Source organism: Pteronotus mesoamericanus, unplaced genomic scaffold (genome assembly GCF_021234165.1).
Source record: "Pteronotus mesoamericanus isolate MK-2021 breed Mesoamerican mustached bat unplaced genomic scaffold, CSHL_Meso_final contig_78, whole genome shotgun sequence".
NCBI lineage: Eukaryota > Metazoa > Chordata > Mammalia > Chiroptera > Mormoopidae > Pteronotus > Pteronotus mesoamericanus.
Genome location: NW_026555258.1, coordinates 10,542,775 through 10,568,745, shown reverse-complemented (window position 1 = coordinate 10,568,745; position 25,971 = coordinate 10,542,775). Strand labels below are relative to the sequence as shown.

Here is a 25,971-nt window from a genome sequence, read left to right as displayed (position 1 = left end):
CTCCGCTCAGGGCTCTCTCCTCCAGGAAGCCCTCCCAAGCTGGCCCTCCTTCACCTCCCACAACACATACAACTTTACATACAGAGAAACACTCATCACATGATGTATTCATTCATTCAACAAAGATTTATTGAGTACCTTCCACGTGCCAAGCACCTGAAGGTACAGAAGTAAACAAAACAAAGCCTCTGCCCTCATGGAGCTTACATTCTAATGAGGGAAACAGACAATAAACAAACAATACATAACACAGTATCAGGTAGAGTTTAGTGGTATGGGGGAAGAAAAATAAAGAAGAGCACAGGTCAACAGAGGGGTTAACAGGGAGGCCTGTGTGAAGAAGTGCCATTTGATCAGAGACCTTAAGTGACAGAGTCAGGCATACACCTTACTGGGGAATGAGCATTTCAGGAAGGAGCAGCAAAGGCCTGTAATTACTGCAGTGATTTCTTCACTTGTGTTTTTATCCTTAACTGAGCCATAAGGTCCTGGAGGGCAAGGATACCTGACATCTGAATCGTCTTTGATCTGTAGGGCCCAGCACCCTGAGCCCTTACCATATGAGTAGATGGGCCTGGGCTGGCATGTACACCTGCCGATTTCTGAGTCCACCTCGCTCCATCTCTTGAGATCTTAGCCGGCTTCATGTCTCTCTCCCACAAGGCTAAGCTAAGCACAGGCCCTGTTTGGGCCAATCAGCCTTGCCTGACTCTGGGGCCTGGTTCCAGGCCCTGGATCTCTTTTGATTAGGACTATGGCACCAATGAGTTCTCCAATTTTATCTTGTTCTGGTCCTCACATCTCTGGCCTGGGCCTGGGACCCCATCCAGAACCGGGAGTCCTCCCTCACGTTCCCCCGATGTCCTGGGCTTGAAATTCCTGCCCCGAATCCCAAGCCCCAAGGCTGAGGACCCTGACACCTGGAGTCAGGCTGCCGCAAGGGCTAACCCTTACCCTGACTGATTCTCAACTTCGCTCCGATCACAGGCCTCCTTCCTGCTGGGACATCAACCCTCTGTCGTCACCGATCCTTTCCGCAGCCATTTCTACATGTTCCAACTTCATAAAACTGTTCTTGGACATCTCCCACAGCCAAGGCCCCGGCCTAAGGACCTGAGCCCTCATGTTGCCTGCGGCAATCCCGACCCGTGAGCAGGCCACCTGGGTCTAGGTCTCCAGGCTCAACTACCCTAAGTCACAATCCTCAGACACCAGAAAGCAAGTTAAGTAGCCTTAGACGCTGCAAATAAAGTCAAAAGGCTAATTGACTAAGCAAACGGCAACAGACACGCCTGGATGTCACTGGTGCTTCATCCCAGTCCCCACCAGGTCTACAACGGGTTCAGGAACAAATAACCCATTTCTTCCCTCACCGTTTCATCCACCACTTACTGACACCTGCTATATGCCAAATCCTGGAATATGAAACACGGTGCCTACCTCCACTGCTGATGATGGTCATGGTGCTGGCGATGCTGATGGGGGACGAGAGAGGAGAGGTAACATTTACTGCACACTTGTGCTGTGCCACAAGAAGCACTGAGTCTTCTAATACTTACACACTATGAGATAGGTACTATTAGCCTCACTTTACAGAGGAGGAAATAGGCTTAAGAGACGAAGCAACTTGCTCAAGGTCACATAGCTAAATGTCAGGTGAGACCCGAGGTCTGTCTGCTTCGAAGATCCAAACTGTTACACTGCCCAAAAATCGCACAGTAAGTGCTAAACAAATGTAACTGAAATGAAGACGTGAGAGAAGATCCCAGGCCTCCGGGACTCACAAGCTAGTGCAGCAGGCAGACACATAAACAAGTATCTACAGTGTGGACAGGCGTGTCCTGAGCGGTGGAGACCGCAGCGCGGGAGGACAGCCAGAGGAAGGGGTGCCTACTTGACCTGGAGGGGCTGAAAGGCTTCCGGAGGAAGCGATTTGGGGGCTAGGCCTTCAGGGGTGAGCAGTTTGTGGCCGGAGTCCAGCCCTCACACCAGGCCAGGGCCGGCCGGCTCCTGCGAGGTCGTCCTGTACACCCCCCTGCGCCCACGCGGCGGGGCCGGGCCTCACCTCCTTCCACTTGAGCTGACGAATGCTGATCTTCAGGGCGTCCAGGGAGGTCCTGGCCTTGGAGCTGTCCACGGTGACGGGCCGCAGAGAGTGGTACTCGTCCGACTGGCGGCCCGAGCTCCGCTTGCAACTTCGGCCCTTGGTCCTGGGCTTCCCCTGCAGCCAGAGACCCTGCGCGCGCGCCGGCTTCGGCCTGGACACGGGCGGCGCGGACGGAGGCCGCGGGAGGACGCCCACGTCCCCCTCCTCGGCCGCGCGGGGCTGCGCCGGGACAGGGTCCTTGGCCGGCTCCTCCCTCGCCTTGCGCTCCGGCTCTCCTGACGCGCCCGCGTCCACGAGGACCTGCTCCGCCGCCGCCACCTTCGCCTGCGCTCTGGCCGCGGCCACAGCCTTCGCCTCCCACCCCTCCGCCAGCTCCCTCTTGGAGCCGTCCCGCTGCATGGCGCTCAGAGCCGGTGCCAAGGCCACTGCCACCGCCGCCGCCGCCGTCGCCCCGTCACCCCGGTCCGCGACCAAACTGCCTCCGCTGCCACCGCTGCCACCGCTGCCACGCGCTCCCCGCCCGAGCCCGTTGCCATGATCGCTCCGGCTCGGGTTGACACTGGCCGTCACCGCCTTAGGACGGGGCCCGGGTAGGGACAATCACCGACCAAGCCAAGGCGACCTCATAGGCGGCGGTTCCCACGTGGCCAGGCCTGTCACAGAGGCGGCGGCGGCCATCTTGGAAGAGGGCAGAAAGTCTCCTGGGCCAGAGAGCCCGCCCGCGGGGGGCGCAGAACTTGCAGAGGTTGGAGGTGAAGCGGAGGGTAGAAAAGTGTTGGGCACTGATGGGGCTCCTGAGCCTGGGGACTGGGGAGCAGAGACAAAATTTGACATCAAGAGACCCGCTTCCCCCACCCGCACACCCACTCGCTGGGACAGCTGCCAGTCTGAAGGAGGGGGCACAACTCACCCATTCCAAGGGACGCTGCCATCAGGAAGCGCCTCGGTCTGATGAAGGACCGGACGCGTCCGGGCCCTCAGGCAGGAGCTATCCGTTTGAAGGGACACCTGTTGCTCCTGGGAGAGCCCTGGCCTGAAGGGGAGGCACCTTCCCTTATTCTCGGAGGGCGCCCTATGCGATGGAGAAGCCTCGGAGACGCCCTGCAGATTCCCTCTCAAGTTGGCGACATGAACCACGACCTTTTCTATGATGCCAGTTTTTGTGGTAAAATAAACAACATAAAAGTTACCATTTTAACCATATGTAGGTGTACAGTTCAATGGCATGAAGTACATTCAGGTTGTTTTGCAACAACCATCACCAGCATCCATCTCCGGAACTTTTCCGTTTTCTCAAATTGAAACTCTCCAGGGGTGTCCAACCGCTGGGCGTCTCTGGGCCACGCTGGAAGAAGAAGGCTTGTCTTGGGCCACACATTAAGTACACTGCGGCACGTAATGACACACACGAAAAAATCTCCCAATGTTTTAAGTACATTTACGATTCTGTGTTGGGCCTCATTCATAGCCATTCTGAGCCGCGTGCAGCCCGCGGGCCGCAGGTTGGACAACACTACACTCGTTAAACACTAACTCCTCACTCTCTCTCCCCCAGCTCCTGGCAGCCGCCACTCTACTTTCTGTCTCTATGAATTAGACTGCTCCAGGTACCTCATGTAAGTGGAATCAGGCAGTACTTGTCCTTCTGTGACTAGCTTATTTCACTGAGCATAATGCCTTCACAGCTCATCCATGCAGTAGCATGTCTCAGAATTTCTTTCCTGTTTAAGGGGCAATAATGGCCATTGTATCCATCCACCACCTTATCCCCAACCACCCCTGAAAGGACATTTGGGTTGTTCCCCCCTGTTGATGATTGTGAAGAATGCGTCTGTGAATACAGGCGCACAAATACTTTTCCAGGTCTCTGCACTCAATTCTCTTGGGTTGCCATATGTTTTTAAAGCCAATCCAAGGGGAGGGCTCTTCCCTGCACTGGAAGGAGCCACATTTGGGTTTTTAGGGAATGAGCTTGGGGAGGTATTACAGAACCCCAGACTGAAGACAGTGACCGTAACTCCACACCGGTGAACTGGGTCACTCTGTTTTATAGGGTGAGAGGAACACTAAAGGTGTCAAGTAGGGTGGCCCCTCTCCCTTACTCATCTTCTCAGGTCTCTTATTTTTTTGTTTTGGCCCTGGGTTTCACCGTGTAAATCCTAAACACAAATGGTCCAAACCTTTCTAGCAGCAGCAGAAGCTCTTATCTGTTGCTCTGGAGCCCACCAGGACTTTATTGCAGTGTTTAAGGATCGTCAGCGGACCACCTGCATCTGAGTTACCTGAGGTGCTTATTAAGAATGGAGGCTTTGGAACCCCAGGATCTCCAGAGACTTTAAGGAAGAACATCTGGGGGCGGGGGCTGGAACTCTGCATGTTAATTAGGTCCTCCGCTGATTTTTAAGGCAGCCAGAGTCAAAAAGCCATCAGTCTAACGCAGTCCATTCCAAGGCCTCTGGCGATCCTTGGAGCTGTCCATGGTACCAACAGGAAGCCCTGGCAGCCCCCCAGTCTGTCTCCACCAACCTGCTCCCAAATCCCATCTCTCCTCCTAGCATCTCTGGCCTTAGCAACGGGTACCACCTGCATTCAGTCTTCCGTGACTGAAAGCTGCGAAGTCTTAACGCATCCTCTCCCTCGCCTAGAACCAATCCATTCCCACGTCTTACAGGTTTTACATTGAAAAGCCTCTCGTACCTTTCCTCTCTTATCCATTCATATCATCATTGTCCCAATGCAGGCCTTTAGCCTGGGAAATTGTCCCAGACTCCTCGTGGGCCTCCCTGACTCCAGCCACCACCACAGCCCAATTTCTTCTCCACACGGCAGCCAGCCCTGCCGCTCTCCTGCTTAGAAGCCCCCCTGGTTCCCCACTATCTATAGATAAAATCCAAGCACATTAGTTTTCCTACAAGACCCTTCCTTACCACCGTCCTCTGGAATCACCCTTCTCTCCCCGCCTCCATTCCTTTAAACACTAGGTCTGGACTTCCAATTCTTTTGTGTCTCTGCCTACGAAACCCCTATGTCAGTTCCCACTCAGATACCTCCTTCCTGGACAAGCTTTTCTCAGTCCCCACAGGATGAAATAGTTAGTCTCTCTACCCTTCTACTGACACACATTATAACCTCCTACCATTCATGGTCTGTCTCGCCAGAAGTCACTGTAGCCTCCTCCCTTAGTCCGGAAGGGGATATGTCTGGTTTAATTAACCTCCATGGCCCCATTTCCAGGGCTTAGAACAAAGATGCCCCATTAAGTTGTATGAATGGAAAACTTAGTAAGTTATTTTCCACTTATTTGTCAAATCTTCCATTTCATTTTGGCTTTACATCTAAAAAATCTCTGCCTCGGGGCCTTTGCACGTGCCCTTTCCCTGCCTGATAACTAAGACATCTATAGCGATACCTCTGATCTGTCAATCTAAATTGGACCTTTTCAGATGAAATCATGACACAAGAGAGTGAGACAAGAGGAATCGTAAGGCAGTATGCAATTAAGTGCCAAAGAAAGCAGAGAATTAATAACCATTTAGGAGTTCAAGGAATGACGGATTTACTGTGAACCAGAAAGCTAGATAAGGCTTTGCATAAGAGATAGAATATACACTGAGCCTTCAAGATGGAGTAAGAATCAGGTAGACAGAAGGTAGGTGAGGTGGTCATTCCAGAGGCCATGAGCAGGGCTGTCATATATAGTCATGCAGGTGAACCACAAGGCCTCACAGGGGCGAACATCCAACTTGCACTCTGCCCATCAAGCCTTACCCATCAAGGCCTTGTCCGCCAGAAGCGGGCACCTCTGCTGATTGGCTCAAAGGCTCCCAGGGCTAGTGGGGCTCCTGTATTGAGAGGGAGGTGAGGAAAAGCCTCAGTACAGGCAGATGTAAGGTGGAGGTAATTACAAGCCTCTCCAGGAAGGCAGGGAGCAGCCTGCGCTGGCTGAAAGACAAGCCATAGAGGAAGAACAAATAGGAAACAAGGCCCAGTGGAGCGCCACGGTGAGCTCTGACTTCTCAGGAAACCCTAAAAGGTGTTAGTGGAAAATTCAACCCCGTATGGGACTCCCCAAAGAGAAGCTGCAGTTATGGCTGCTGAGGAGCAAAAGCGGGTCAGAATTAGGGACTAGGACTACTTCCAAAAAATATACATACATTTTAAAAAGTAGCTCTCACCAGTAGGTCTCTCCTTTTCCTTACAGCCCTCACCACTGCTGATAGGTAGGGCCTTATTTGTTTGTTTACACATAATGGCCTGTATCGCTGGCCAGAGTCCAAGTGCTAGGAGTAAGGAGTGCATGCTTCTTGGTGACCCCATATCCCAATGCCTAGCTCAGTGCCTGCCAGAGAGCAGGCGTTCAATAACTACTGAGTGAATGAATGAATGAGTGAATGAATGGAGGGAGGAAAGAAGGAAGGAAGGGTGGGAGGGAGGGAGGGAGGGAGGGAGGGAGGGAGGGAGGGAGGGAGGGAGGGGGAAGGAAAAATTAAACTGCTCAGATATTCAACAATAAGGAAAGAGTTAAGCAAAGTATAGTAAATGTCAACGGCAGCTTTAGCCACCCAGGAAAATGTTGGTGATGTAACATTAAGCAAACTGGTGCAAGCGTTATAATTACAATGCTTCTGCGTAAACAGGGCCTGGAAGAATATAGAGACAAATGAGAACAGCTGTGGTGCCAGGGACATGAAACCTTGGTGAAATCTTCCTCTCGATTTCGGCAAACTATATCTACCCCGAGGCTCCTTGAACCCAGAAACGCATCCCATTTCTAGAGATTTCTGCTATGAATCAGAAAGGCAGACTAAGCTTTCCATGGTAATTTATTATCAGTGAGAAAACTCTCTGTCCCAGGAACTGTACAAAGCATTTTGCATACATTGTGTCATTATCTTCCCAACAGCCCTGGGATAAGTCCCATTAGGAACCACATTTTACAGATGGTGAAGGAAATTGCTACCCAGAGAAGTCTCTTGCCCAAGTCACAGCTAGGAAGGATTCAAGCTCTGGGTGGTCTGACACCACACCTGGCTCCCAGCATCTACCCTAACCCACACCAAGACTTTGTTCACAAAAATACGCAACATATGTTTAAATATAACTGAGTCCATATACATGTATATGTATTTATACATAAATATATATGCACACTAATCCTCAGCTGTGTGATAAGTACATGCAGAAAAAAACACCAGGCTCAAACATACCAATATATTAGTAGTTAGTCTGAATGATGGAATTAAGGGTGACTTTTTTCCTCTTTATTTTTTTCTGTATTTTCCAAATTTTCCACAGTGAGTGTGCATTGTTTAGGTAACTTGGAAAATGTGATTTTTTTAAAATTAAAAGTGTTCCTTGATTGCTGCTCTATCACTTTTACAGCAAGTCCGTATCCAGGGAAAGAGACAGGAAGAGACAGTTCAGAGGAGAGGGGTGTGGGCAGCGTTTACTCCCGCTGTTTTTTTCCTGCCAAATTAGTATCAGAGATTGCCACCAGGTGGCGCCTGAGGTCCGGTTTTTGAAGCGGCTGAAGGAGGATGAGGTTCAGAGAAGTTCCCATAGCAACAAGCATCTAAGTAAAACCGAACTGCTCTCACGCCTGGCTATTTGCAAATACACACTTTTGCGCCTTCCAGGCTTTCGCCAGTGCGGCTTGCCCTGCCTACTGCATCCTCCCCAACATCCCATTGACACCTGTCTCCTCAGTGAGTTGTGTATCCCCAAGGCTCAGATCCAAAACCTCTTCTTCTTAGACAAGGTGTGATAGAGCACTTGGGAGCACCAAGGTTTCTGGAAGGGGGAGTCATCAATCTTAATGAATAGCAAAAGGCTTCATGGGCAATTCTGGGTTAACTCTTTCTCAAATAGGTAATATTTTTATGACAATAATAGTCATTGTTCATTGAGCACATCACTATATCAAGCCCATTGTGTATTCAGCACTTCAGTCCTCCCAAGCAACCCTTCAGGGAAGGAAGTATCATCTTCCCCACATGACAGTATGACATAGAGGTTGAGCATGGGCTCTGAAGTTCAAGTCTCATCTCTCCCACTTCCTAGCTAATTATGCTTAGATGGATAATTGGCCCTTCTGAGACTTTTCTTAACTGCAAAAAGGCTAAAAGACTTTCCGAATTAAACTAGTCACCACACATAAAGCATTTAGGGCAGAAATGGCCAGCATACACCATCCCTCGATAAGTGTTGTATTAGCCATCATTACCCTTATACGGAGAGGAGGCTGGGGCTTGGAGAGTGACATCATTTGCCTAAAATCACAGAGCTAGTGGCTGAGGAAGATTTGAACCCAGCTGTATCTAACTCCTACTCCCAAACTCTTAGCTGCTGCCTTATTTTCATTGGGTTCCCTGCTCATTTCTCTTGTTTCAGGGAAAAATGGCAAACAATTTGCTCTCCCCTACATCCTTCTTGACTTTATGATTCTCTAGGATGTAGCTGTCATTCCCTCCTCTCTGCTGTGCCTTGAGAAAACAGCCATAAATGAGCAAGCCAGCACGACTGTGTTCCGATAAAACTTTATTTACAAAAATAGGCAGGAAAGACGCTCAATGTTATTAGCCTTCAGGAAATCGCGACTCAAACCTACAAGAAATACCACTTCACACCCACTAGGATGCTTATAATAAAAATGTTAGTAGGGATGTGGAGGAATGGGAAGCTCACACATTGCTAGTGGAAATGTAAAATGGCGCCACTACTTTGAAAACAGCCTGATTAAATACAGAGTTAGCATGTGACCCAGCAATCTCACTCCCAGATGTAGACCCAAGGGAAATGCAAATATATGTCCACACAAAAACTTGTACATGAATGTGCATAGTGGCCCTATTCATTATAGCCCCCAAATGGCAACAGCTCAAAATATCCACCAACTGATATATGGGTAAATAGAATGTGGTATATCCAAACAATGGAATGTTATTTGGCAATAAAAAGGAATGAAGTCACAAATGATACAAGAAATTTCTCAGTATATAATAACATTAATTTTGGATTGAACAGTCCTGTTGTTTACCCAACCCAACAAATATACAAAAGTTCCACAAAGTCACATCACTTAAAATTATACAGATTTATGGAAATAAAGAGAAGATCCTAAATATTTCCAGAGCAAGACAGTAAGTAGGGGCAAAGTAAAATATAAGGAATGGGAAGAAGAATGGCATGAGATATCTCAATAACAACACAGAAATCTGGAAGACAGTGGAGCAGTGCCTTCAAAATTATGAATCAGGAATGATAGAGAATTTTATACCCAACCAAACTATCAAGTATTAGGCCAGAATAATAAATAGTCCAGACATTCTAGGCCTCAACATTTTATATTCTAAGCATTCTTTCAGAACTACTGAGAATGTGCTGTACCAAAATGAAAGACAAAACAAGAAAAAGGAAGACATAAGTTTCAGGAAAGGCTTGTAGCAAAAAGTTGAAATTAAAAAAAGAATAAAACCCTCATATACAGACCTGAAAAACACATTGCTAAGTGAAAGAAGCCAGACACATAAGACCACATATTGTATGATGTCATTCAATGAAGTGTCCAGAGCAGGCAAATCTATATGAAGAAAATAGATTAGAGGTTTCCAACAGCTGGGAATATGGGGGGTGACTCGGGGGTGAGAGGTATAGGGTTTCTTTTTCTAGGGTGTGTAAATTGATTGTGGTGGTAGGTACATAATTCCAAATCATTCAAAACATGAATTATATGGCGTATGAATTGTATCTCAAGAGAGTGTTTTAAAAATAGTCTGTGGGCTATATTTGGCCCATCAGCCATGGCTTGCTGAGCCCCTGTGTAAAGCAGAGTAGTCAGATTTCCTGTAATCTGTGTTCTTCTTTGCGACCTCAGGCAAGTATTCCTCTGCTCTCTGCTTTCCTCATCTGGGAAGTGAAGTGACAATAACAGTACCTATCTCATTGTAAACAGTTAAGTGAGTTGAAATATGTAAGGCACATAAGTGATCTATAAATATTGGGGATTATTATGGTTCCCATTTTAGAGAAGAAGCAACCAAGACTGAGGGAAAAGAGCCTCCTCTCCAAAGGCACATGGTGAGTAAGTGACAGAGCTGAAGTTCACAGCGCAGCCTGTCCAGTGCTGAGTCCATGTTCCTGCTGTTCCACCATTCTATCACCTACTGGTAGGTCCTAACCCCCTGGGAGGCCCTGGCCTGGCCTCGCAGCCTCTGGGCTTCTGTTTGCCCTAAGCCAAGTAAGAAGGTAGGCCAGGGTGCTCTATGTATTTTCAGCACTAGAAAGAGCTGAAAGTATGACATTTTACCAATCGGTGAGGAAGATGAGAAATGCTGGGTCTTGGGGTCCAGGCTCCGCGCACACATCCTTGTCCCATGAGCATGAAGCCTGGAGGATGCATTTCCCACCTTGCTGGACTCTCACGCCAGCCCCCGGGAGGAGAGGACATGACGATGCTCTACTTACAGGTGATAAGATATCGGCTTGTGAAGCACTAGCTGGAAGTAACAGAACTGACCACATGACAGCACCCTGTATCCCCAAGTGCTGTGTGGAGGTGGAGAACAAGCACCAAACTTCAAACTGCTTTGCCTCAAAGGTCAGAGGAAATTGAAAGCCACCGCACTCTTCTGGCAGTAGGCGTCTCTCCTGGAGAACTGTCGGCGTTTAAAAATATTTTCTAAAGCAATCGTCGGGGTGTAATCGGGAGAGATGCCTTGCCCCGGTCAAGAAGCGGGGGCTGTTGGACTGTATCGACGGAGCTGTCCTAGGACAAAACAGGAACACTACTGAGACTCCAACTGTCACCCGGCTTCGGAAAGCAACAAAGACGGAGGGAAGGAGGAAGAGAGAAAGAAGAAAGAAAGGAAGGAAGGAAGGAACGGAGGGAGGAAGGGAAGAAAAGAGAGGGGAGGGGAGGGGAGAGGAGGGGAGGGGAGGGGAGGGATGGAGTGGGATGGGGAAAGGAGCCAGAACTCTGATGTTCCCAGTGGCCCAATTTGGGAAGAAATCCTTTTACTCATTGGTTTAGGGGTGAATTAAGGGTGAGTTTTCCTTCTGCTTTCGGATACCTGACTCCTTCATTCCCCCTGCTCTTCACAACCAATTATCCACCAAGACCCACATTGGCTTCTGCTGGAATTCACCAAACGGATTTTGAGAGAGATTGAAGAATGTCTTGCCATTTTCCGGGAAGGCTGGTGATGAGGACCAGGCAGGTGATTCCAGCAGCTCTGATGCCCCTTCCGTTGAACTCGAATGTGTGTATCAGCCAGGATAGGCTCAGTTACATTGCCATGACAAACACCCCTTAAATCTTGGCGACTCAACAAAGAAGTCTACTTGTCACTCACCCTACGTATCCAGGGCAGGGGCTCTGCCCAAAGCAGTCACTCAAGGTCGTTGACTGACAGAAGCTCCATTTCAACACACGCTTCTATGACCACCACGGGTGGGAAGAAGGAACACGGTCAATCATGCACTAGCCTGTAAAGCTGCACTCAGAAGTGACACGTGACAGTTCTGCTTGTGTGGCATTGGCCAGAGCAAGTGTGACTTCCGAGTGGGAGAAGCTAGGCTGTCCTGTCACATGAGGAAGGAGGAAGGAGGAAGGGGCCCAAAGTGGTGAGTGAACTCCCTCACGACAGCCACAAGGCATCTCAGAGAGGGACCAGGGCAACGGGCTGGCCTGGGAACCGCACCTTAAAGGGCAGCAGGGTAGACTTCAGGGAGCTTAGTGGCTTCCAGAAGCTTCTAGGGTGAGGGCAGGGCAAGTGCCTGGTCCATGACAGGCACTCAATAAATACAGAGTCACCTGGGCCCCAAAGGATGATGACAAAATATCAACCTGGGATGCTGGACTTTAAAGGCCATTTAACCCAAGTCCCTGAATCAGAAGAGGGAAAAGAGAAAGGGAAGGGGGGGGACAGATGGCAGAAAAGATTCTTCTTGCCTGCCGTCTCCAGGCGAAAGCCCGCCATTCAGAGGATCCCCTGCCGCCCTCAGTCTTGGTAGAAGGCAGAGTGTCCCTGCCCTGCTGCCTGCGGTTACAGGTGTCCCACGGGAGGGGACTCTACACAAAGCCTCAGCCACCAGGGCTAAAGCCGGCGCTCCACACAAAGGCTGGGGCTGGGCGTCTCCCTGACTCCCCACCTGCAGACCCAGCTGGGGTAAAGGGACAGGCTCCCACTTCGGCTGGGCCTTAAACTCGAAGCAAGGGGATCAGAGGTCTCTTCAGCTACCTTAGACCGACTCGGCTTGCCTAACCCCAGAGCCTTCGTCCCTCATCTGTTAAATGGGGGCAGCCATGTTTACCTTGAACAGGTCTTATCAAGAGAGGAAGGAAAACAAGATACACAGTGTCTTACAAGTGTGGGTTGTTGACACATTAATGTATTTTTAAATCCTCACCCAAGGATATGTTTATTGATTTTAGAGAGAGGGGAAGGGGGAGAGAAACATCAATGCGATAGAGAAACATTGATTGGTTGTCTCCTATACATGCCCCGACCAGGGAAGGAACCAGCAACCTAGGCATGTGCCCTGACTGGGCATCAAACCTGCAGCCTTTTGGTGTATAGGACAACGCCCCAACCAACTGAGCCACCCAGCCAGGGCGACACATTAATATTTTTTGTTATACCGACCATTAGGAATACTATTTGTTCCTAATTCCTATTTCACTTTATATTCTGTGTGCTCGGGGCAGTTCTGGTTTGGTAGCGGGGATGGATGTCCACCCTGTGCCCACGAAGGAGCAGGGCTCAGCCTCCAGCACCTCGCCCCGTCCTTCCCACCCCAGGATACGGCCCGTCACCAGGGCTCAGGTGTCCAGGTCTCTGTCGCTCATTCTTTCATTCAGAACCTTTGCTGACTGCCCGTCCTGTGCCAGGTTTCAAGCTGGGGACCCAGAGCTGAGCACATACCCAGCCTTACGCTCGTGGGAGACCGAGAACGCGGGGACAGGGGCCGCGCTGCGCCGCAGGGCACACTGGGTGCTCTAGCAGCACGGATGAGCCCGGCCAGCCCGGCCCCTGGCCCGCGTGGGCCGCAGCCCCCCTTGCCAGGCGCCCTCCACACCTTTTCTGATCTTGCTTCCTCAGCAGCTGTAACTTGGGGCTCGGCCTGGAGTTTCAGGGTGTCGGGGGAGTCTAACGGTACAAACCCCGCGGTCCCTCCATGGCCCCCCCCATCAGCCCACAGCCTGCCCCTCTGAGGAGACCCCCGGGTGCCCTTCCCGTAGGACTCCCATTAAAACAGCCTTGGGAAATAGGGTTCCCTTGAATAAACATGTATAATCACCGTTAGTACCGAGAATTGGCAAAAAGCAAACTGGGATCCCCACCGAGCTCATAGCTGCCCTGGGAGAGCAGAGCTACTCCGAGCTCCATTTCACAGACGAGAAACTCGAAGTTCTAGTCATTCATTCACCATCCATTCATCATTCCCCACTTGCTGGGGATGCAGGGCCCACCATGCAAGCGGGACCACTGCCCCCTAGGGGCCCAGGGACAGGGAGTGAGTCATTCCTAGTGGGACAAAGGGTAGCGGGGTAGGTGGAGGGGAGGGATCAGAGGTTCCTACTCAAAGAAGTTGCAGAGGAGCTGAGACCAGGAAAAGGAGCAGGAGGCAGCCAGGTAAAGGCAACTCAGGGAAGCAGCTTGAGCTAGTCATCTGCCCAGCTACAAATGAGAGCCACAACGGGACCCCTTGGACCCCCTTCTAGTGCTCTTCCCACCAAGTCATGCTGCCATAGTGACCGCCCCCGTGGCCTGGGCTCTGGGCAAAAGGACTTCCCGCAAATATTACAGTGTGGGCACCGCTCTGGAACCCCAGAGGAGTGAGTTTGCCTTGGAGGAGCAGGAGAAGTCTAGGAGGGCCTCACAGAGGAGGTGACATGTAAGCTGGACCTTAGAAGATGAGTAGGAGTTTATGGACTAGAGGAGGGCTGTCCATGCAGAAATAGTAGGGTGTGCAAAGGCTCAGAGATGAACATATGATGGGCCTTTTAGGGGCCTCGTCCTGGGAATGTAAGTGAAGGAAAGGGTGTTTCCGGCAGGGGGAGGTGTGCTTTGATCTCGGTGGCTTCATCAGGTCAAGAAAGAAAGCTGAAGAGAGCGGAGGAAATCAGGCAGCAGGAGGAAAAGCTGGAATTGAGAAGGGGAGCTGGGAGCCAGCGCTGGGGCTGCCTCCGGGGAAGGGGACCAGCTGCCAGCAATTGAGGCGTGTTGTTGGCTCCCCCATTCATTCCCCCGTCTCTCTCTTGGAAGCTGATTAGTGATTGTTCCTCCAGCTTCTTAAGAGGCCAGGAGATTGCAGGGAGGGAGGGAGGTGCGCCTGGAGACGCTGCCAGGCTTCCGCGGAAGAATCCGGAGGCGATTTGGAAGGCAGAGGAGGCCGCTCTGACAGCGACCTCTGCCCTCTCCAGGCTCCTTCCCTTTGAGATGGGGAAGGAAGACATTCCTAAAAATACTGAGACAAACTGTCGCACACTCCGAAATAGAGGCATTTAAAACCATGGGTGAATGGGGCAACGGAAAAAATCCTTGGGTCATCGGGCAAACAGACCTGGGTTTGACTTTTATTTCAGTACACGCTCACTGGGTGACCTCGGGCCGGCAGCCTGACCTCTCTGAGCCTCAGGTTCCTGGCAAGGTCGTCCAGAGGGTGTTAGGAGGCTGCGCTGGCCTGGCGCAGTGGTCGGCAAACAGCAGGTGCTCAGCAGGTAGCAATGGCGGAGACTTGAGGAAGCTGGTGGCTCCTTCCGCCTTCAAGTCTCAGCCGCACTGTCCAGCCACAGAAGAGTCCGGATGGGGAAGGAGCCTCTAGAGAGGCAGGGAGGGGCAAGCTCGGCACTACCCACAGGAGGGCAGCCTCTGTCACCCCCGCCCCCAACTTGCTCAGATGCAAAGGCCCAGAGACCTGTCCGGAGGAGGGATAACAGCCTGGGCATGATTCGCATCTCAGCTCGGGTAGTGACCGGGCAGCTGCCGTTCTCGGCCTCTTTCTGTGGTGGCGCCCCCTGCCGTCCGTCCGCTCAATCCCAGTGCCTCGGGCCTGTTCCTCGGCCTGTCTCCCACGAGTTCCTAGTTTCTGGGGCTGTGCAGAGGGGCTCAGTGCCGGGGCAGATGAGCCCACCAAACCCTGTAGCCCCTCCTGGGAACATACCAACAAATACGGAAAAGTTTACTCTAAAAGAGTGAATTTTATGGTAGGTGAAGTGCATCTTAATTTTTAAAATGGCAAGAAGGACATGCCAATGCCACCAGGTCTGAGGTTTGATAGGGATCAAGTGAGCAAGGGCTGCAAAGCCCCAGGTCCCAAGCGGACACCGGAGAAGGGACATTCCAAGCACCCCAGCACAGCTGGCCTGGCTCCCTCCTAAGAACCGGGCCAGCTTCGGGCCTTTTCCTTGAGCCCCTTCCCTCCTAGCACCCTCTGTGGCCAGGATCTGCCTGGAGCCCTCGTCCCCTCGGAGGCCACTGCCACGGGCAGTCCCAGCTCTGTTCCAGGACCAACTGCAGGGCAGGCTGGATAGCTCGCCCAGGGCCACAGCTGCCCCGGTGTCCCTGGAAGACCCAGCCCCTTGGCAAACTTTGGCACCCTTAGCTGTTCCTGTCCCCACAGCGCTGGGCCTGGGTCTGCTCATTTCCCGAATGGATGGCCGGGACCCCACAACCCTTCCAGGGCACGGCCTAGCTCTTCTCACCTCCCCGTCTCTCTCCCTAGGCCAATGCCACCAAAAGATGAGGACCTGGCCTCAATGCTGCAGGACACTGTCCACAGGTGGGGAGGCCCCTCGGCTCGGCCCCAGCCCCTGGAAACCGGAAGTGCACACGGCCTGGTGGCTGTGGGTGTAGGTCATGCTTTGCACCTCGCCTTCCTGCAGGACCTCCACGACTCCATGGCCCTAAAGACGTTCAGCTATGTTATCCAAGATGGAACCCAAAACACCCTCCATTGCTATGCCTTCCATACCAAGAAAAAGGTGATGTTTCCTCCCCCACCTGCCAAGGGGTGCGGCAACCAGGGCCTGCTCGGGCCCCCCAGGAGGCCTGGAGGAGTGACGTGTGCTCTGGGGAAGGTGTGCTCCCCTGTGTGTCCGCGTGTTTCTGTGAGTGCACCCATGAGCATGTGTCTGTATGTGTCTCCACTTGTGTGTACATGTGCATATAGGTATATGCATGCTGAGACACAGGGTCTGTGCACATTTGCAAGTCCATGTTCCTCCCTATGAAATGAAAGGGATCCCCAACTTGTTCCAAGAGGTTATGTTGTCCAATTGCCATACTTTGCAGGAAAAGAAGCTGAGACTCAGGGAATCCAAGGTCACACGGCAGGATCTGGAAATGCCTCCTTAAGATGGGAGAGTGCTGGACCAAGACATGACCTGTTCTTACGCTGCCCTCTTGTGGTCAGAGAGAGCACTGCCACCAGCTGCCCACCGTTCCCCTGCAGCAGACCCACAGATGCCCTGGCTCACAGGCTCTTCTTCCCAGGCATGCCCCCCTCAACCCCTTCCCTTGGATACCACCCTCCTCCAGTTTCTTAGAGGACCCAGGTTCCCCGAGGCTGGTCCCGTTCGGCAGGAACACCTAGCCGGAGGGGCAACCTGCGTGGCGTTACTGATCCGCAGCCCATCCTCAGTCCTAGCCTCTTTATCCTCTCTGGTTTCCACGTGACTGGTCACACTCTCTTCCCTGAAATTCTCCCTTCCCTTGGTCCCAACAAAGCGACACTCCCTGACTGTTCCCTCTCAGACTCTGAGCGCCTTGCTCCCCCTGACCCCAACAGCTGATGCTTCCTGAGCCTCTGATCTCCCTGCTCTCGCCTGGATCTGAAACTGGGTCACCGAGCACCATTGGACCAGTGGCACCAAAACAGGAAGATGGGGAGGAAAATGTCCTTTTCTATGAACCCATAATTTGGTGACAGTGACATCTTTATAATATGTGAACATAATACATGCTACAATTTAGCATCTTTCTTTTGGACTAAGAAAGGTGGGGTGAGTCCCTCAACTCCCCAGTGCTTAGGGCTTCTCAGGGCCCTGCTGTGTAACTGCACCTATTCATTGTTTTTCACAGGCTGTCAATCAGTAACCTTTCAACTCCCACGTGGAAGCCGCCAGACCTGATTTCACCTGCCTTCTGGATACCTCCCCACGATGTCCCCCAGGCTCTCAGGCTCGACAGATCCAACCCATCCTCATCATCTCTCCTCTAACCCCTCGCCCAGCCCTGGCATTGCCGGAGGATGTCGCCTTCACCACCCTGCTCCCCTCCTCCAGCTCCCTCCCACCTCGGCCGGTCCCTCACTCAGGCCAGTTTAGTCCATCTCCCCAATAGCCCTGGAATCTGCATTCTTCTCGCCACCCACGCCTGGCCCTGCCCTGGTCCCAGCCATGGCCGCTGTGCCTCCCGGCTGGGCCTCCTACCCTCCGTCTCGTCTCATTAGCCCTTACATGCCCAGCTAACCATGTCACATCCCTGTCCGAGCCTGTCCCCAGGTCCTCGTTACCCCCAAATAAAGTCCATGCTTCTATGACTGGCCTTGAAAGTCCCCAAGATATGGCTTTGCCATCTTCTGCAACTTCATTCCCCCCCCCCCGGCCCCCAGGTGCTGAGAAGTTCTCAAGTTGGATGGTTAATGAAGCAACTGAGCAGGAGGGGGTTTGGACTAGGGGACGGTAGGTTAAGGCTGGACAGATCATCGCAAGCCAGGGACTTCCAAGGATGTCCACTCTGCCACTAAAGGCCACCAATATGCAGGTAGCTCCAGCTCAGCCTGTACACTTCCCAGGACGGGGAGATCCCTCCCTCTCACCGTCCTTGGATGGTCCTCCTGTTAGTAAGTTCTGCTCCTGGCATACATGGGAATGAGGGCAGGAAACTGGAACTTGAGAGACCTCACATTCACTGACATTTAAATGCCTTTTCTTACATGGGAGTCCCAGTTCCCTGCCTCCGGGTGCCCCCCATTATGGCTTCTCTGTGACTCCTGGAAGCCAGTCTAGGCCTGATAGAGAGAATATCAGAATAGCCACCAGAGGGCAGTGCTGCCCCATACACCACCCCTGGGACCAGCCCGTCTTTGTGTCTCAGATGAGGTGGGTCTTTCTGAGAGAGAGAGAGAGAGAGAGAGAGAGAGAGAGAGAGAGATTGTGTTTGTGGTTGTGGTTGTGTCTGTGTGTGACACTTGTCTCTGATAGGGGCATTTGTCTAGACCAGCTGTTGTATGTGGTTGTCCATTCTTGTTCACATCTGAGTCCCTCGATTCCACCCCAGGCAGAAGTATCTTGGTCAAGTCAGGGAGCCCAGGGAGGAGCTCAGCCTCCCCCTGTCCATGGTCCTCGCCCTCTGAAAAACCCCCATTATCATCACTGTCACCAGGAGACATGCTGACTATACCCGGACCGCAGGTCCCTGTTGGCGAGGGCAACGCTCCGGTGAGAAGAGGCAGAGGCGCTTGTTGCTGGCTGCAGACCCCAGGCTAGAAGCACAGCTGGCCTGGCCTGCAGGCCCACGTGGTCTGGGAGCCGCCAGGCCCGCCCTCCCTGCCTCACACCCGCTCCTGCTCACCAACACCCTGCAACAAGCATGGGGTGACTGTGTCCCCGTACCAGAGAAAAGGTGCTTAAACTGAGCACTAGGGCCCCAGGGTGACTCGGCCCCAGCCCCCAGGCCTCGCGGGTCAGGCCCCTGGAGAAGGACACGTTGTGCCCCTGCCCACTGTTGTTATATAAAAGAAGGACACGCTTGGAAAGGAGGGTGCTCAGGGGAGGGAGCTGTCCTGCCAACACTCAGGATGGGTCTTGGAGGACAGGAGGGCATGGCAGCAAGAGAACAACAGCATGTGCAAAGGCACCGGGGTGTGAGGGAGCACAGCTTGGCCGGCCCGGTGCCTGGGCCGCAGGCCTTGCTCCCATGATGCGTGGGGGCGGGGGGAGAGGAAGCCACGGGGAGGAGCCTTTCTCCCAAGCAGCCTGGCTGGGGGGCTGGCCAGGCCCCACAGCCCTCAAAGCCGAGGCGGTGGTGGATCCACCTCCTAGCTCCATGGCCCCCGGAGAACGAACAGGCCCCTATCACTGCTCCTATTGTCCCCAAGGACCCAGGAACCCGGGGCCGAGGTGGGGGATGGTGGTTGGTGGGGGGACAAGGAGCTAAAAAAGCTCTATGTTTCAAGCTCTAGAACTGAGAGATGAGCATGCGGAGACAGAGATCTAGAGAGTCCGATGAAATGTGTCAGACACGCGGAGAAACGAGAGATTAAAGAGGGGAAGAGACTGGGGCGAGACACAGAGACGGGAAGAGAGAGAAGGAGAGAGTCAGAGCTGGGGAGGCAGAGGGAGGCAGAGAGGACAGAGAGAAAGGGTGCGAGGACAAGGGGTCGGGCCAACTTTCCGGGCCTCCCTCCTGGCGCCCTCGCCCTCGGGCAGGCGCCGGTGGCCGGCAATCAGGCCGGCAGGAGGCAGGTGGCCCGGGGCGGACAATGGCGCGGAGGAGTGCGGAACCTGGGACTAAATTTGGCGTTGCCTTTGCAGGGCGCGGGGCCGCCGTTCATCTCCATGCAAAGGAGAGATGAAATGAATATGCAGCGCGGGCTGTAATTGGGCCGCCACGGCCGCCGCCGCCGCCGCCGCACTATAATTTTCCAAACAGGATCTTGCAATCAGGGCCTTATTCATTAGCGCATAAACAATTTTGTTTCTCGGCACTCGAGCCTGTCAATCACGCGGAGAGGGAACATCTTGGCCGGAGGCGCGGGCCCCCGCGCGCGCTCCCGCGCGCGCCTCCTTGAGCGCCGCCCAGTGGCTTTGTGCCCGAGGCCCTTGGGTGCTGGGGTGGAGAGACGGGGGCCTCAGCCGGCAGCGGGGAAGTGGGGGCGAGGAGAGCGCAGGGTTTGGGGGCTCACCACCCCAGGTTCAAATCCTGCCTCTGACATCCGCCTGGCCCTGTCCTTGGGCAATCCTGCCTCTTGCTCCCCAGCCTGTTTGCCCCTCTGTGATTCTCTCACTGCACTTGGCCTGCAGAACTAGAGGGCCCATCAGATGAGAGACAGGATACCTAGTGCTTTGGATGCTGACAGGGTTGCGGGTGTGAGGAAGTGCTGGGGCAGCGGGCATCCAGCTCTTTTTATTAAAAAGGAGATCAAGGGTCCACAGAAGGCTCCTCATGGCTCCAGGCCCCGTCCAGAGCAGGCCCCTGTGATACTGTGTGTCTGTGAAGCTTCACCACAGAGCTGGGCACAAGTTTGGGCTCCCCCACAAAGGGGCACACAGGCGTGTGCGCACTTCCTGCTCCTTGGCAGCCGGGCCTGGGTGCCCCGGGGCACCTAGGATTCTGCAAGTCAGCATGTGCCTGTGCTGCAGTGGCTGTGCCTGTGGGGTTCCCAGCGTGGGCCCGGTGACCGTGTGTGCGCGCACACGTGTGTGTGTGAGTCCATCTGTAGGTGGGTGGGCTGTGATGGAGGGTGCGGTTGCCGGGCTCCCTCCCTGGGAGACCGCGGAGCTGCGTGTGGCTGCCCAGCTATGGCTGGGTGACAGGACTGAGGGTGGCTGTGTGTTTGAGAGAAGGCTGTGTGAGCAGGGGCTATGTGACTCTGTGTGTGCGGGGCAGGGGGGTCCTTTAGCGCGAGGTGACCTGTGTATGTGGGTGGCTCTAATGCAGCTGAGGGGCTAGTTCTTTCAGGACAGATGACAGCCTCTGTTCTCCACTCCACCTGGGCCACCCCACTTCCCTGCACGTTCAGCCAGGATGCCCAGCTGGGCAGAGGGCAGGCCACGTGGGGCTGGGGGATCCACCTCCCCAGTTGTGAGACTCAGACCCTGCGGCTCCCTCGGCTGGGAGAACCCCAAGGCCTCCAGAATCGCAGGGCCAAGTGTTCTGATCAGCTCAGCTTTCCATAGAGGGCAGCAAATCTGAGCGGGACAGACCTACTAACTGGGCGGGGGGACAGAGGTCCAGGACAGGAAATGGAAAAGAGGCTTGCCTGAGGTCCCCCAGCAAGTATGGAGCAGAGCCAGGATTTGAACCCCTGTCTGTCTGGCCCCCCAACAGGGGGCAGGGACGTGGCTTCCTCAGACACAAACACAAACACATATGGAGCCCACACACACCACAGACCAGGCCTAAGGACTAGCCGAGAGCAGGGACAGCAGGCACGGCGATGTCCCACTTCCCCCACTTCACACCCCCTTCCCTGCAGCACCCCGCCCTCCACCCCCCTGCACAGCCCCTGCTCTGCAGAGACAAAGAATTTGAGGATGTGCTGGCAGCCAGCTGACAGGCCATCAGTCTCTGCCCAGACACCCTCTTCACAGCTCAAGCCCCAGCCCGGATGCCACTCCACCCGCCGGTCACCCCCAGCACCGGGCCAGGAAGGGAGGCGGCCAGGGAAGGGGCTGTGGGGGAAGGCACGAAGTCCGGAAGCCCAGAGCAACAGTCTTCAACCTGTGAATCCGGCCACGCTCGGCCCCACACGAGTGTCTTGCTGCATGGCTGACCCCGGCCCTCCGGGGACCCGGCTATCTGTGAGGCAGCTGTTGGGAGTGACTCCTGGGGGACAGGTTTTGGCACCTCGGTGTGCTGGGCAGAAGCCAGAGGCAATGACTTTGGACAAGGAGGCCAAGACGTAAAGCCCAGCTCTGCTACTCCCTGACCGGGCGACCTTGGGCAACTTGCCAAATTTTTTTGTGCCTCAGTTTCCTCATCTGTAAAGGAGGACTATTTAATTCACTTGGTGTCCACTTGGCACCAGGTGCTTAGTAAACGAGAGGACGAAGGAGAATTCAAAGGAAGAGGCCAGATTTACCCCCAGAGCCCAGATCCCAGGCACACGTTGCAGAGCATTTACTCCTCAGGAACCTGTCCCCCAGGCTCCCTGCTGCTGGAGGCCGTTGAACCAGGGTTTCTATGCAAAACTCACACAAGTTGGTGTTTCTTGAAAAATGGTCTCTTTTGCCCTAACCAGTGTGGCTCAGTTGATTGGAGTGTCATCCCATAGACCGAAAGGTCACAGGTTCAATTCCTGGTCAGGGCACATATCCAGGTTGCAGGTTCAATCCCTGGTCCAGGAACCTTCAAGAAGGCAACTAATCAATGTTTCTCTTTCACATTGAAGTTCCTCTCTCTCTCTCTCCCTCTAATGAAAATCCTCCAGTAAGGATTAAAAAAAATGGTCCCTTTCCAAGCCCCATGGGACCCTTCTAATGGATAGACACTGAGATTTGGGAGCCATGATGTGGTCTCATCACTCCGCTCATGTGGAGGCCGAACCCAACACCTGAGAGGCAAAGCCTCTTCCCCATGATCACCAACAGTGAAAGAGAGCGTCAGGACTTGAACCCACATCTTCAAGCACCAAGAACAATGCTCTTAGGTTGGGGACACCCAGGCCATCTCCGGTCCAGCCTCTGCAGCTGTCACCAGGTCGGCAAAAGTCACCAATCACTGCCCCTTCTGTTGAGTTGCTGGACTGAGTGTGATCCAGGAAGGCGATGGCTCAAACGCAGGTTCATCAGCAAATGCTGGGCCCAAGGCCCTGGGCACAAAGGCGAGGCAGTTGTGGGAGAGAGAGTTGAGGAGAGGGGCGAGGGAGCATGTCTCCTGGGAGGCGTGGAGCCTAGAGGCATGCATTTCCTGGGGGAAGTCCCTCTGTAGATCCCACCTGCACCCAACCTCCTTCCATCTCGGTGATCATGCAGCATGGGGCAGGGGAAGGAGTTCAGAGGGTTACGAGCTGTGCGACCTCCAGAAAGGCACCCCGCTTCTCCGGGCATTGCTTCCTGATCTAGGCAATGGGGATAGCATCATAATAAGAGTCACAACTCCATGCCCACTCACTGTTCCCGCCCTAGCACCTAGCCCAGTGCCGCACACACAGTAATTGCTCATTAAAAGTCCATGGAGTGAATGATCAAGTGAGAAGGGCTGAACCAAAAGAAAGCAGCAGGAGAAGTCTGGGCATCGACCCGTGTTGTTCCTGTCTCCCCACCCTATCTCTAATCAGCTGGTGTCCCCAAGTCACCTCTTCAGACTCTTCCCCTCCCAGGACCTCTCTCTGGTGTGTCTAATGCACTGGCCAGTGGCCACATGTGGCTCTTAAGTACTTGACATGTGGCTAGTCCGAGTTGAGGTGTCCTGTAAGTGTGGACTACATGCCAGTTTTCAAAGACTTTGTGCCAAAAAAAGAATGTCAAACATCTCATTAATAATTCTTTATGTTAATAACCCATTAAAATGATAATATTATGGACATATTGAGTTAAGTAAAAATATGCCATTCAACTAACTTCACCTGTCTCTTTGTACTTCTGTAATGTGTGACTAGAACATTTAAAATGACGTATGTGGCTTTCATTTGTGGCTGGTGTTATGTTTCTCTTGGACAGCAGGCTCCAGAAGATGCCGAGGACTCCAACACCAGAGGACTCAGGGGAAGACCCTGGACATTCAGTGACAGTGACCCTAAGGCTCCTTCCCAGTGCCCTCGGGCCCAGCACACAGCATGTGGGGCTTACCTCAGTTTCCCCATCTGGCCCTCCCATTCTTCGTGGCCCCAGCATCCTGCATCCCACCTGGAATTACCCCACAGCCTCAACCTGAGCCAAAATAGCACCTGCCAAGGCCACACCCACCGGATCAGGAGGGCCTTGAGCATCCATCCACTACGTGACCCAACTCAGCCTTCCTCCAACCAACCATGTGCTTTGTGCATCTCTCTCAGCCCTTACACTTCTCTCCATCCCTCCTGCCACGCCTCCCGCCCAGGCCCCAGTCATTCACTGGATCGTTCATTCAGAAAGTATTTATTGAGTATCTATGTGCCAGGCGCTCTTCTTGTTGCTTGATACACATCAGTGAATGAAGCAGGTAGACCCCTCTGTTCTTGTGAGCTGACATCCAAGTGGGGAAGATAGACAATAAACAACAAACATCATAAATAAGCAAATGGTATATGTTAAGAAATATAAATGCTATTTTTTAAAAAATAGAGCCAGATAAGAAGGATCTGCGCCGCCCCACCCCCCCGCCCCCCACGCACACACTAGTCTCCTTGCCTTCATTCTCTCCCCTTTGACTCATCCTGCCTGGGCTAGGGGAGGGATCTCAGGTCCAACCATGCTACCTCCCTGCCTGAAAGCCCTCTCTGGCTCGAGTGCCTCCACGTGAAGGTCCGGTTCCCAAGAATGGTGTGCAAAGACCCGCAAGGTCTGGCCCTGCCAACTTCATCCTTCTTCCTGCCCAGCCGCTCCCTGGCCTGCTCTCTAGCGCCCCCTGCCGCCCCTCAGCCAAGAACACTCTCCCTGGATTCCTCTGTCCTTCGCTTGTTTTCATCCCTAGAGGCTCACAGCTCACGGTCAGGGTTTGCGCCAGTCAAGCATGGATCTCTGTATCGTGAGCGCCTGAGTGTGCGCTTCGGCCACACGCCTGCGGCTGCCACAGCTCACGCACATGTGTGCGGATTCCATGTGAGCAGGCATGCCACGTTCCCATGCACTAGCTCCCTCTCTTCCTCGCGGAGGCCCAGCCAGGCGCAGGGGCAACCCAGGTGTGTCTCGACTTCCCAAAGCCTCAGCGGGAACGGGCGCTGTGAGTCAGGAAGTTGCCATGGCAACCGCGGGCCTTCATGCCATCTCCTGCAATCAGTGCACGGACCTGGCCACCCGCTGGGCTTCCTGGAGATTTGTTCCCTACAATGGGACGCTTGGCTGGTTGCGGGGCGGGAGCGGGCGTGGAGCTCCAAACCTCCGACTTTCCTCTCTTCCCCTGTCCTACCCTCCCCTGCCCCCAGGACGGCAGGGTTGCCAGGCTGGGACAGCGTAGTATTGGGAGAGGGTTCCCCTGGACTGGAAGTAGGGACTGGAGTTCTATTCTCAGATAAACCGCTGGCACCTCATGTGGCCTCGGGTAGATTCTTTCTTTACCTGCTCCTCTCCCTGTCCCCCATCCATGAGATGCAGCCCTTACAAGGTTGCTGAGGCGTCTTGGCAATCACGTGGCACATATTAGGGGATCCACTAATGCTGTTACCGAAATGAAAAGTCTGAAACAACCCCTCACCTTTACAGGGTTCCAAGGTGTCAGCTTGACAGAAGAGGAGCTTGAGGTCAGAGAGGCAGAGCAAAGGGCCATTCCCGGGCCCCGGCAGGGCGGGCCGGGCCGGGCCAGGGGTGCCGGGGAGCCCCAGGAGGAAGGCTCTCTGGGAGGGACGGGGCTCAGGGCCATCCTTTCTCTATGAGCACAGCTGAGCCTGCCTCCCCTCCACTTCCCAACAAGAGCCTGGGCTGCAGCTGGGGAGCAGAAGGGAGACTTCTCCGGTCCCCAGGCCTGTGGGCTGGGAGGCAAGAAGTCTGGGTTCCAACCCTGACCGGCTCTGGGACCCCAGGGCAGGCGGTGTTTGGCCATCTCTGGGCCTCACTTGACTGTGCTCTAGACTAAAAGATGAACCAGATGCCCCTCAAGGTCCTGTCCCCTCCTACATGCTGTGTTTTCTGTTCTGTATCAAGACAAGCTCAGGGGACACTGCGACCCGGGGCAACAGTGACCTGTGGTCTTGGCCAGTGCCATGCACAGACCTCTCCCACCCACCGACGGGCCCTGTGTCACACCCGCTCTTGAGAGTCAGGAAACAGAACAGTATCTCTTCTCCCAGCTCCACCAGGGCCCTGAGTTTCTTAATTAGGATGTTACGGTGTCTATTTCTCCATGGTAGTCCACTTCCTGCCAGAAAAGCCACTGAAGTGAGGAAAAAGGCACCACGTGCTTGCCATGTGCCCTGTGCCCCGTTTATGCCCATGGCCCCTCTTAACCCCCACAACCACGCTGCAAAGTAGGGCTTACAGCACGCATTTCATGGGCGAGGAC

At 53.6% G+C, this 25,971-nt stretch overlaps 1 protein-coding gene across 2 annotated transcripts in view; it reads right to left on the bottom strand.

The window, feature by feature from the left end:
- TTLL11 (tubulin tyrosine ligase like 11) overlaps nt 1–2,506 on the bottom strand; it is a 186,767-nt gene extending 184,261 nt beyond the window's left edge. For both annotated transcript variants that reach the window (XM_054584443.1, XM_054584444.1), the window contains exon 1: nt 2,066–2,506. In XM_054584443.1, coding sequence (XP_054440418.1) covers nt 2,066–2,506 — 441 coding nt within the window. The remainder of the gene's footprint in view (nt 1–2,065) is intronic.
- Between the last annotated feature and the right edge of the window lie 23,465 nt (nt 2,507–25,971).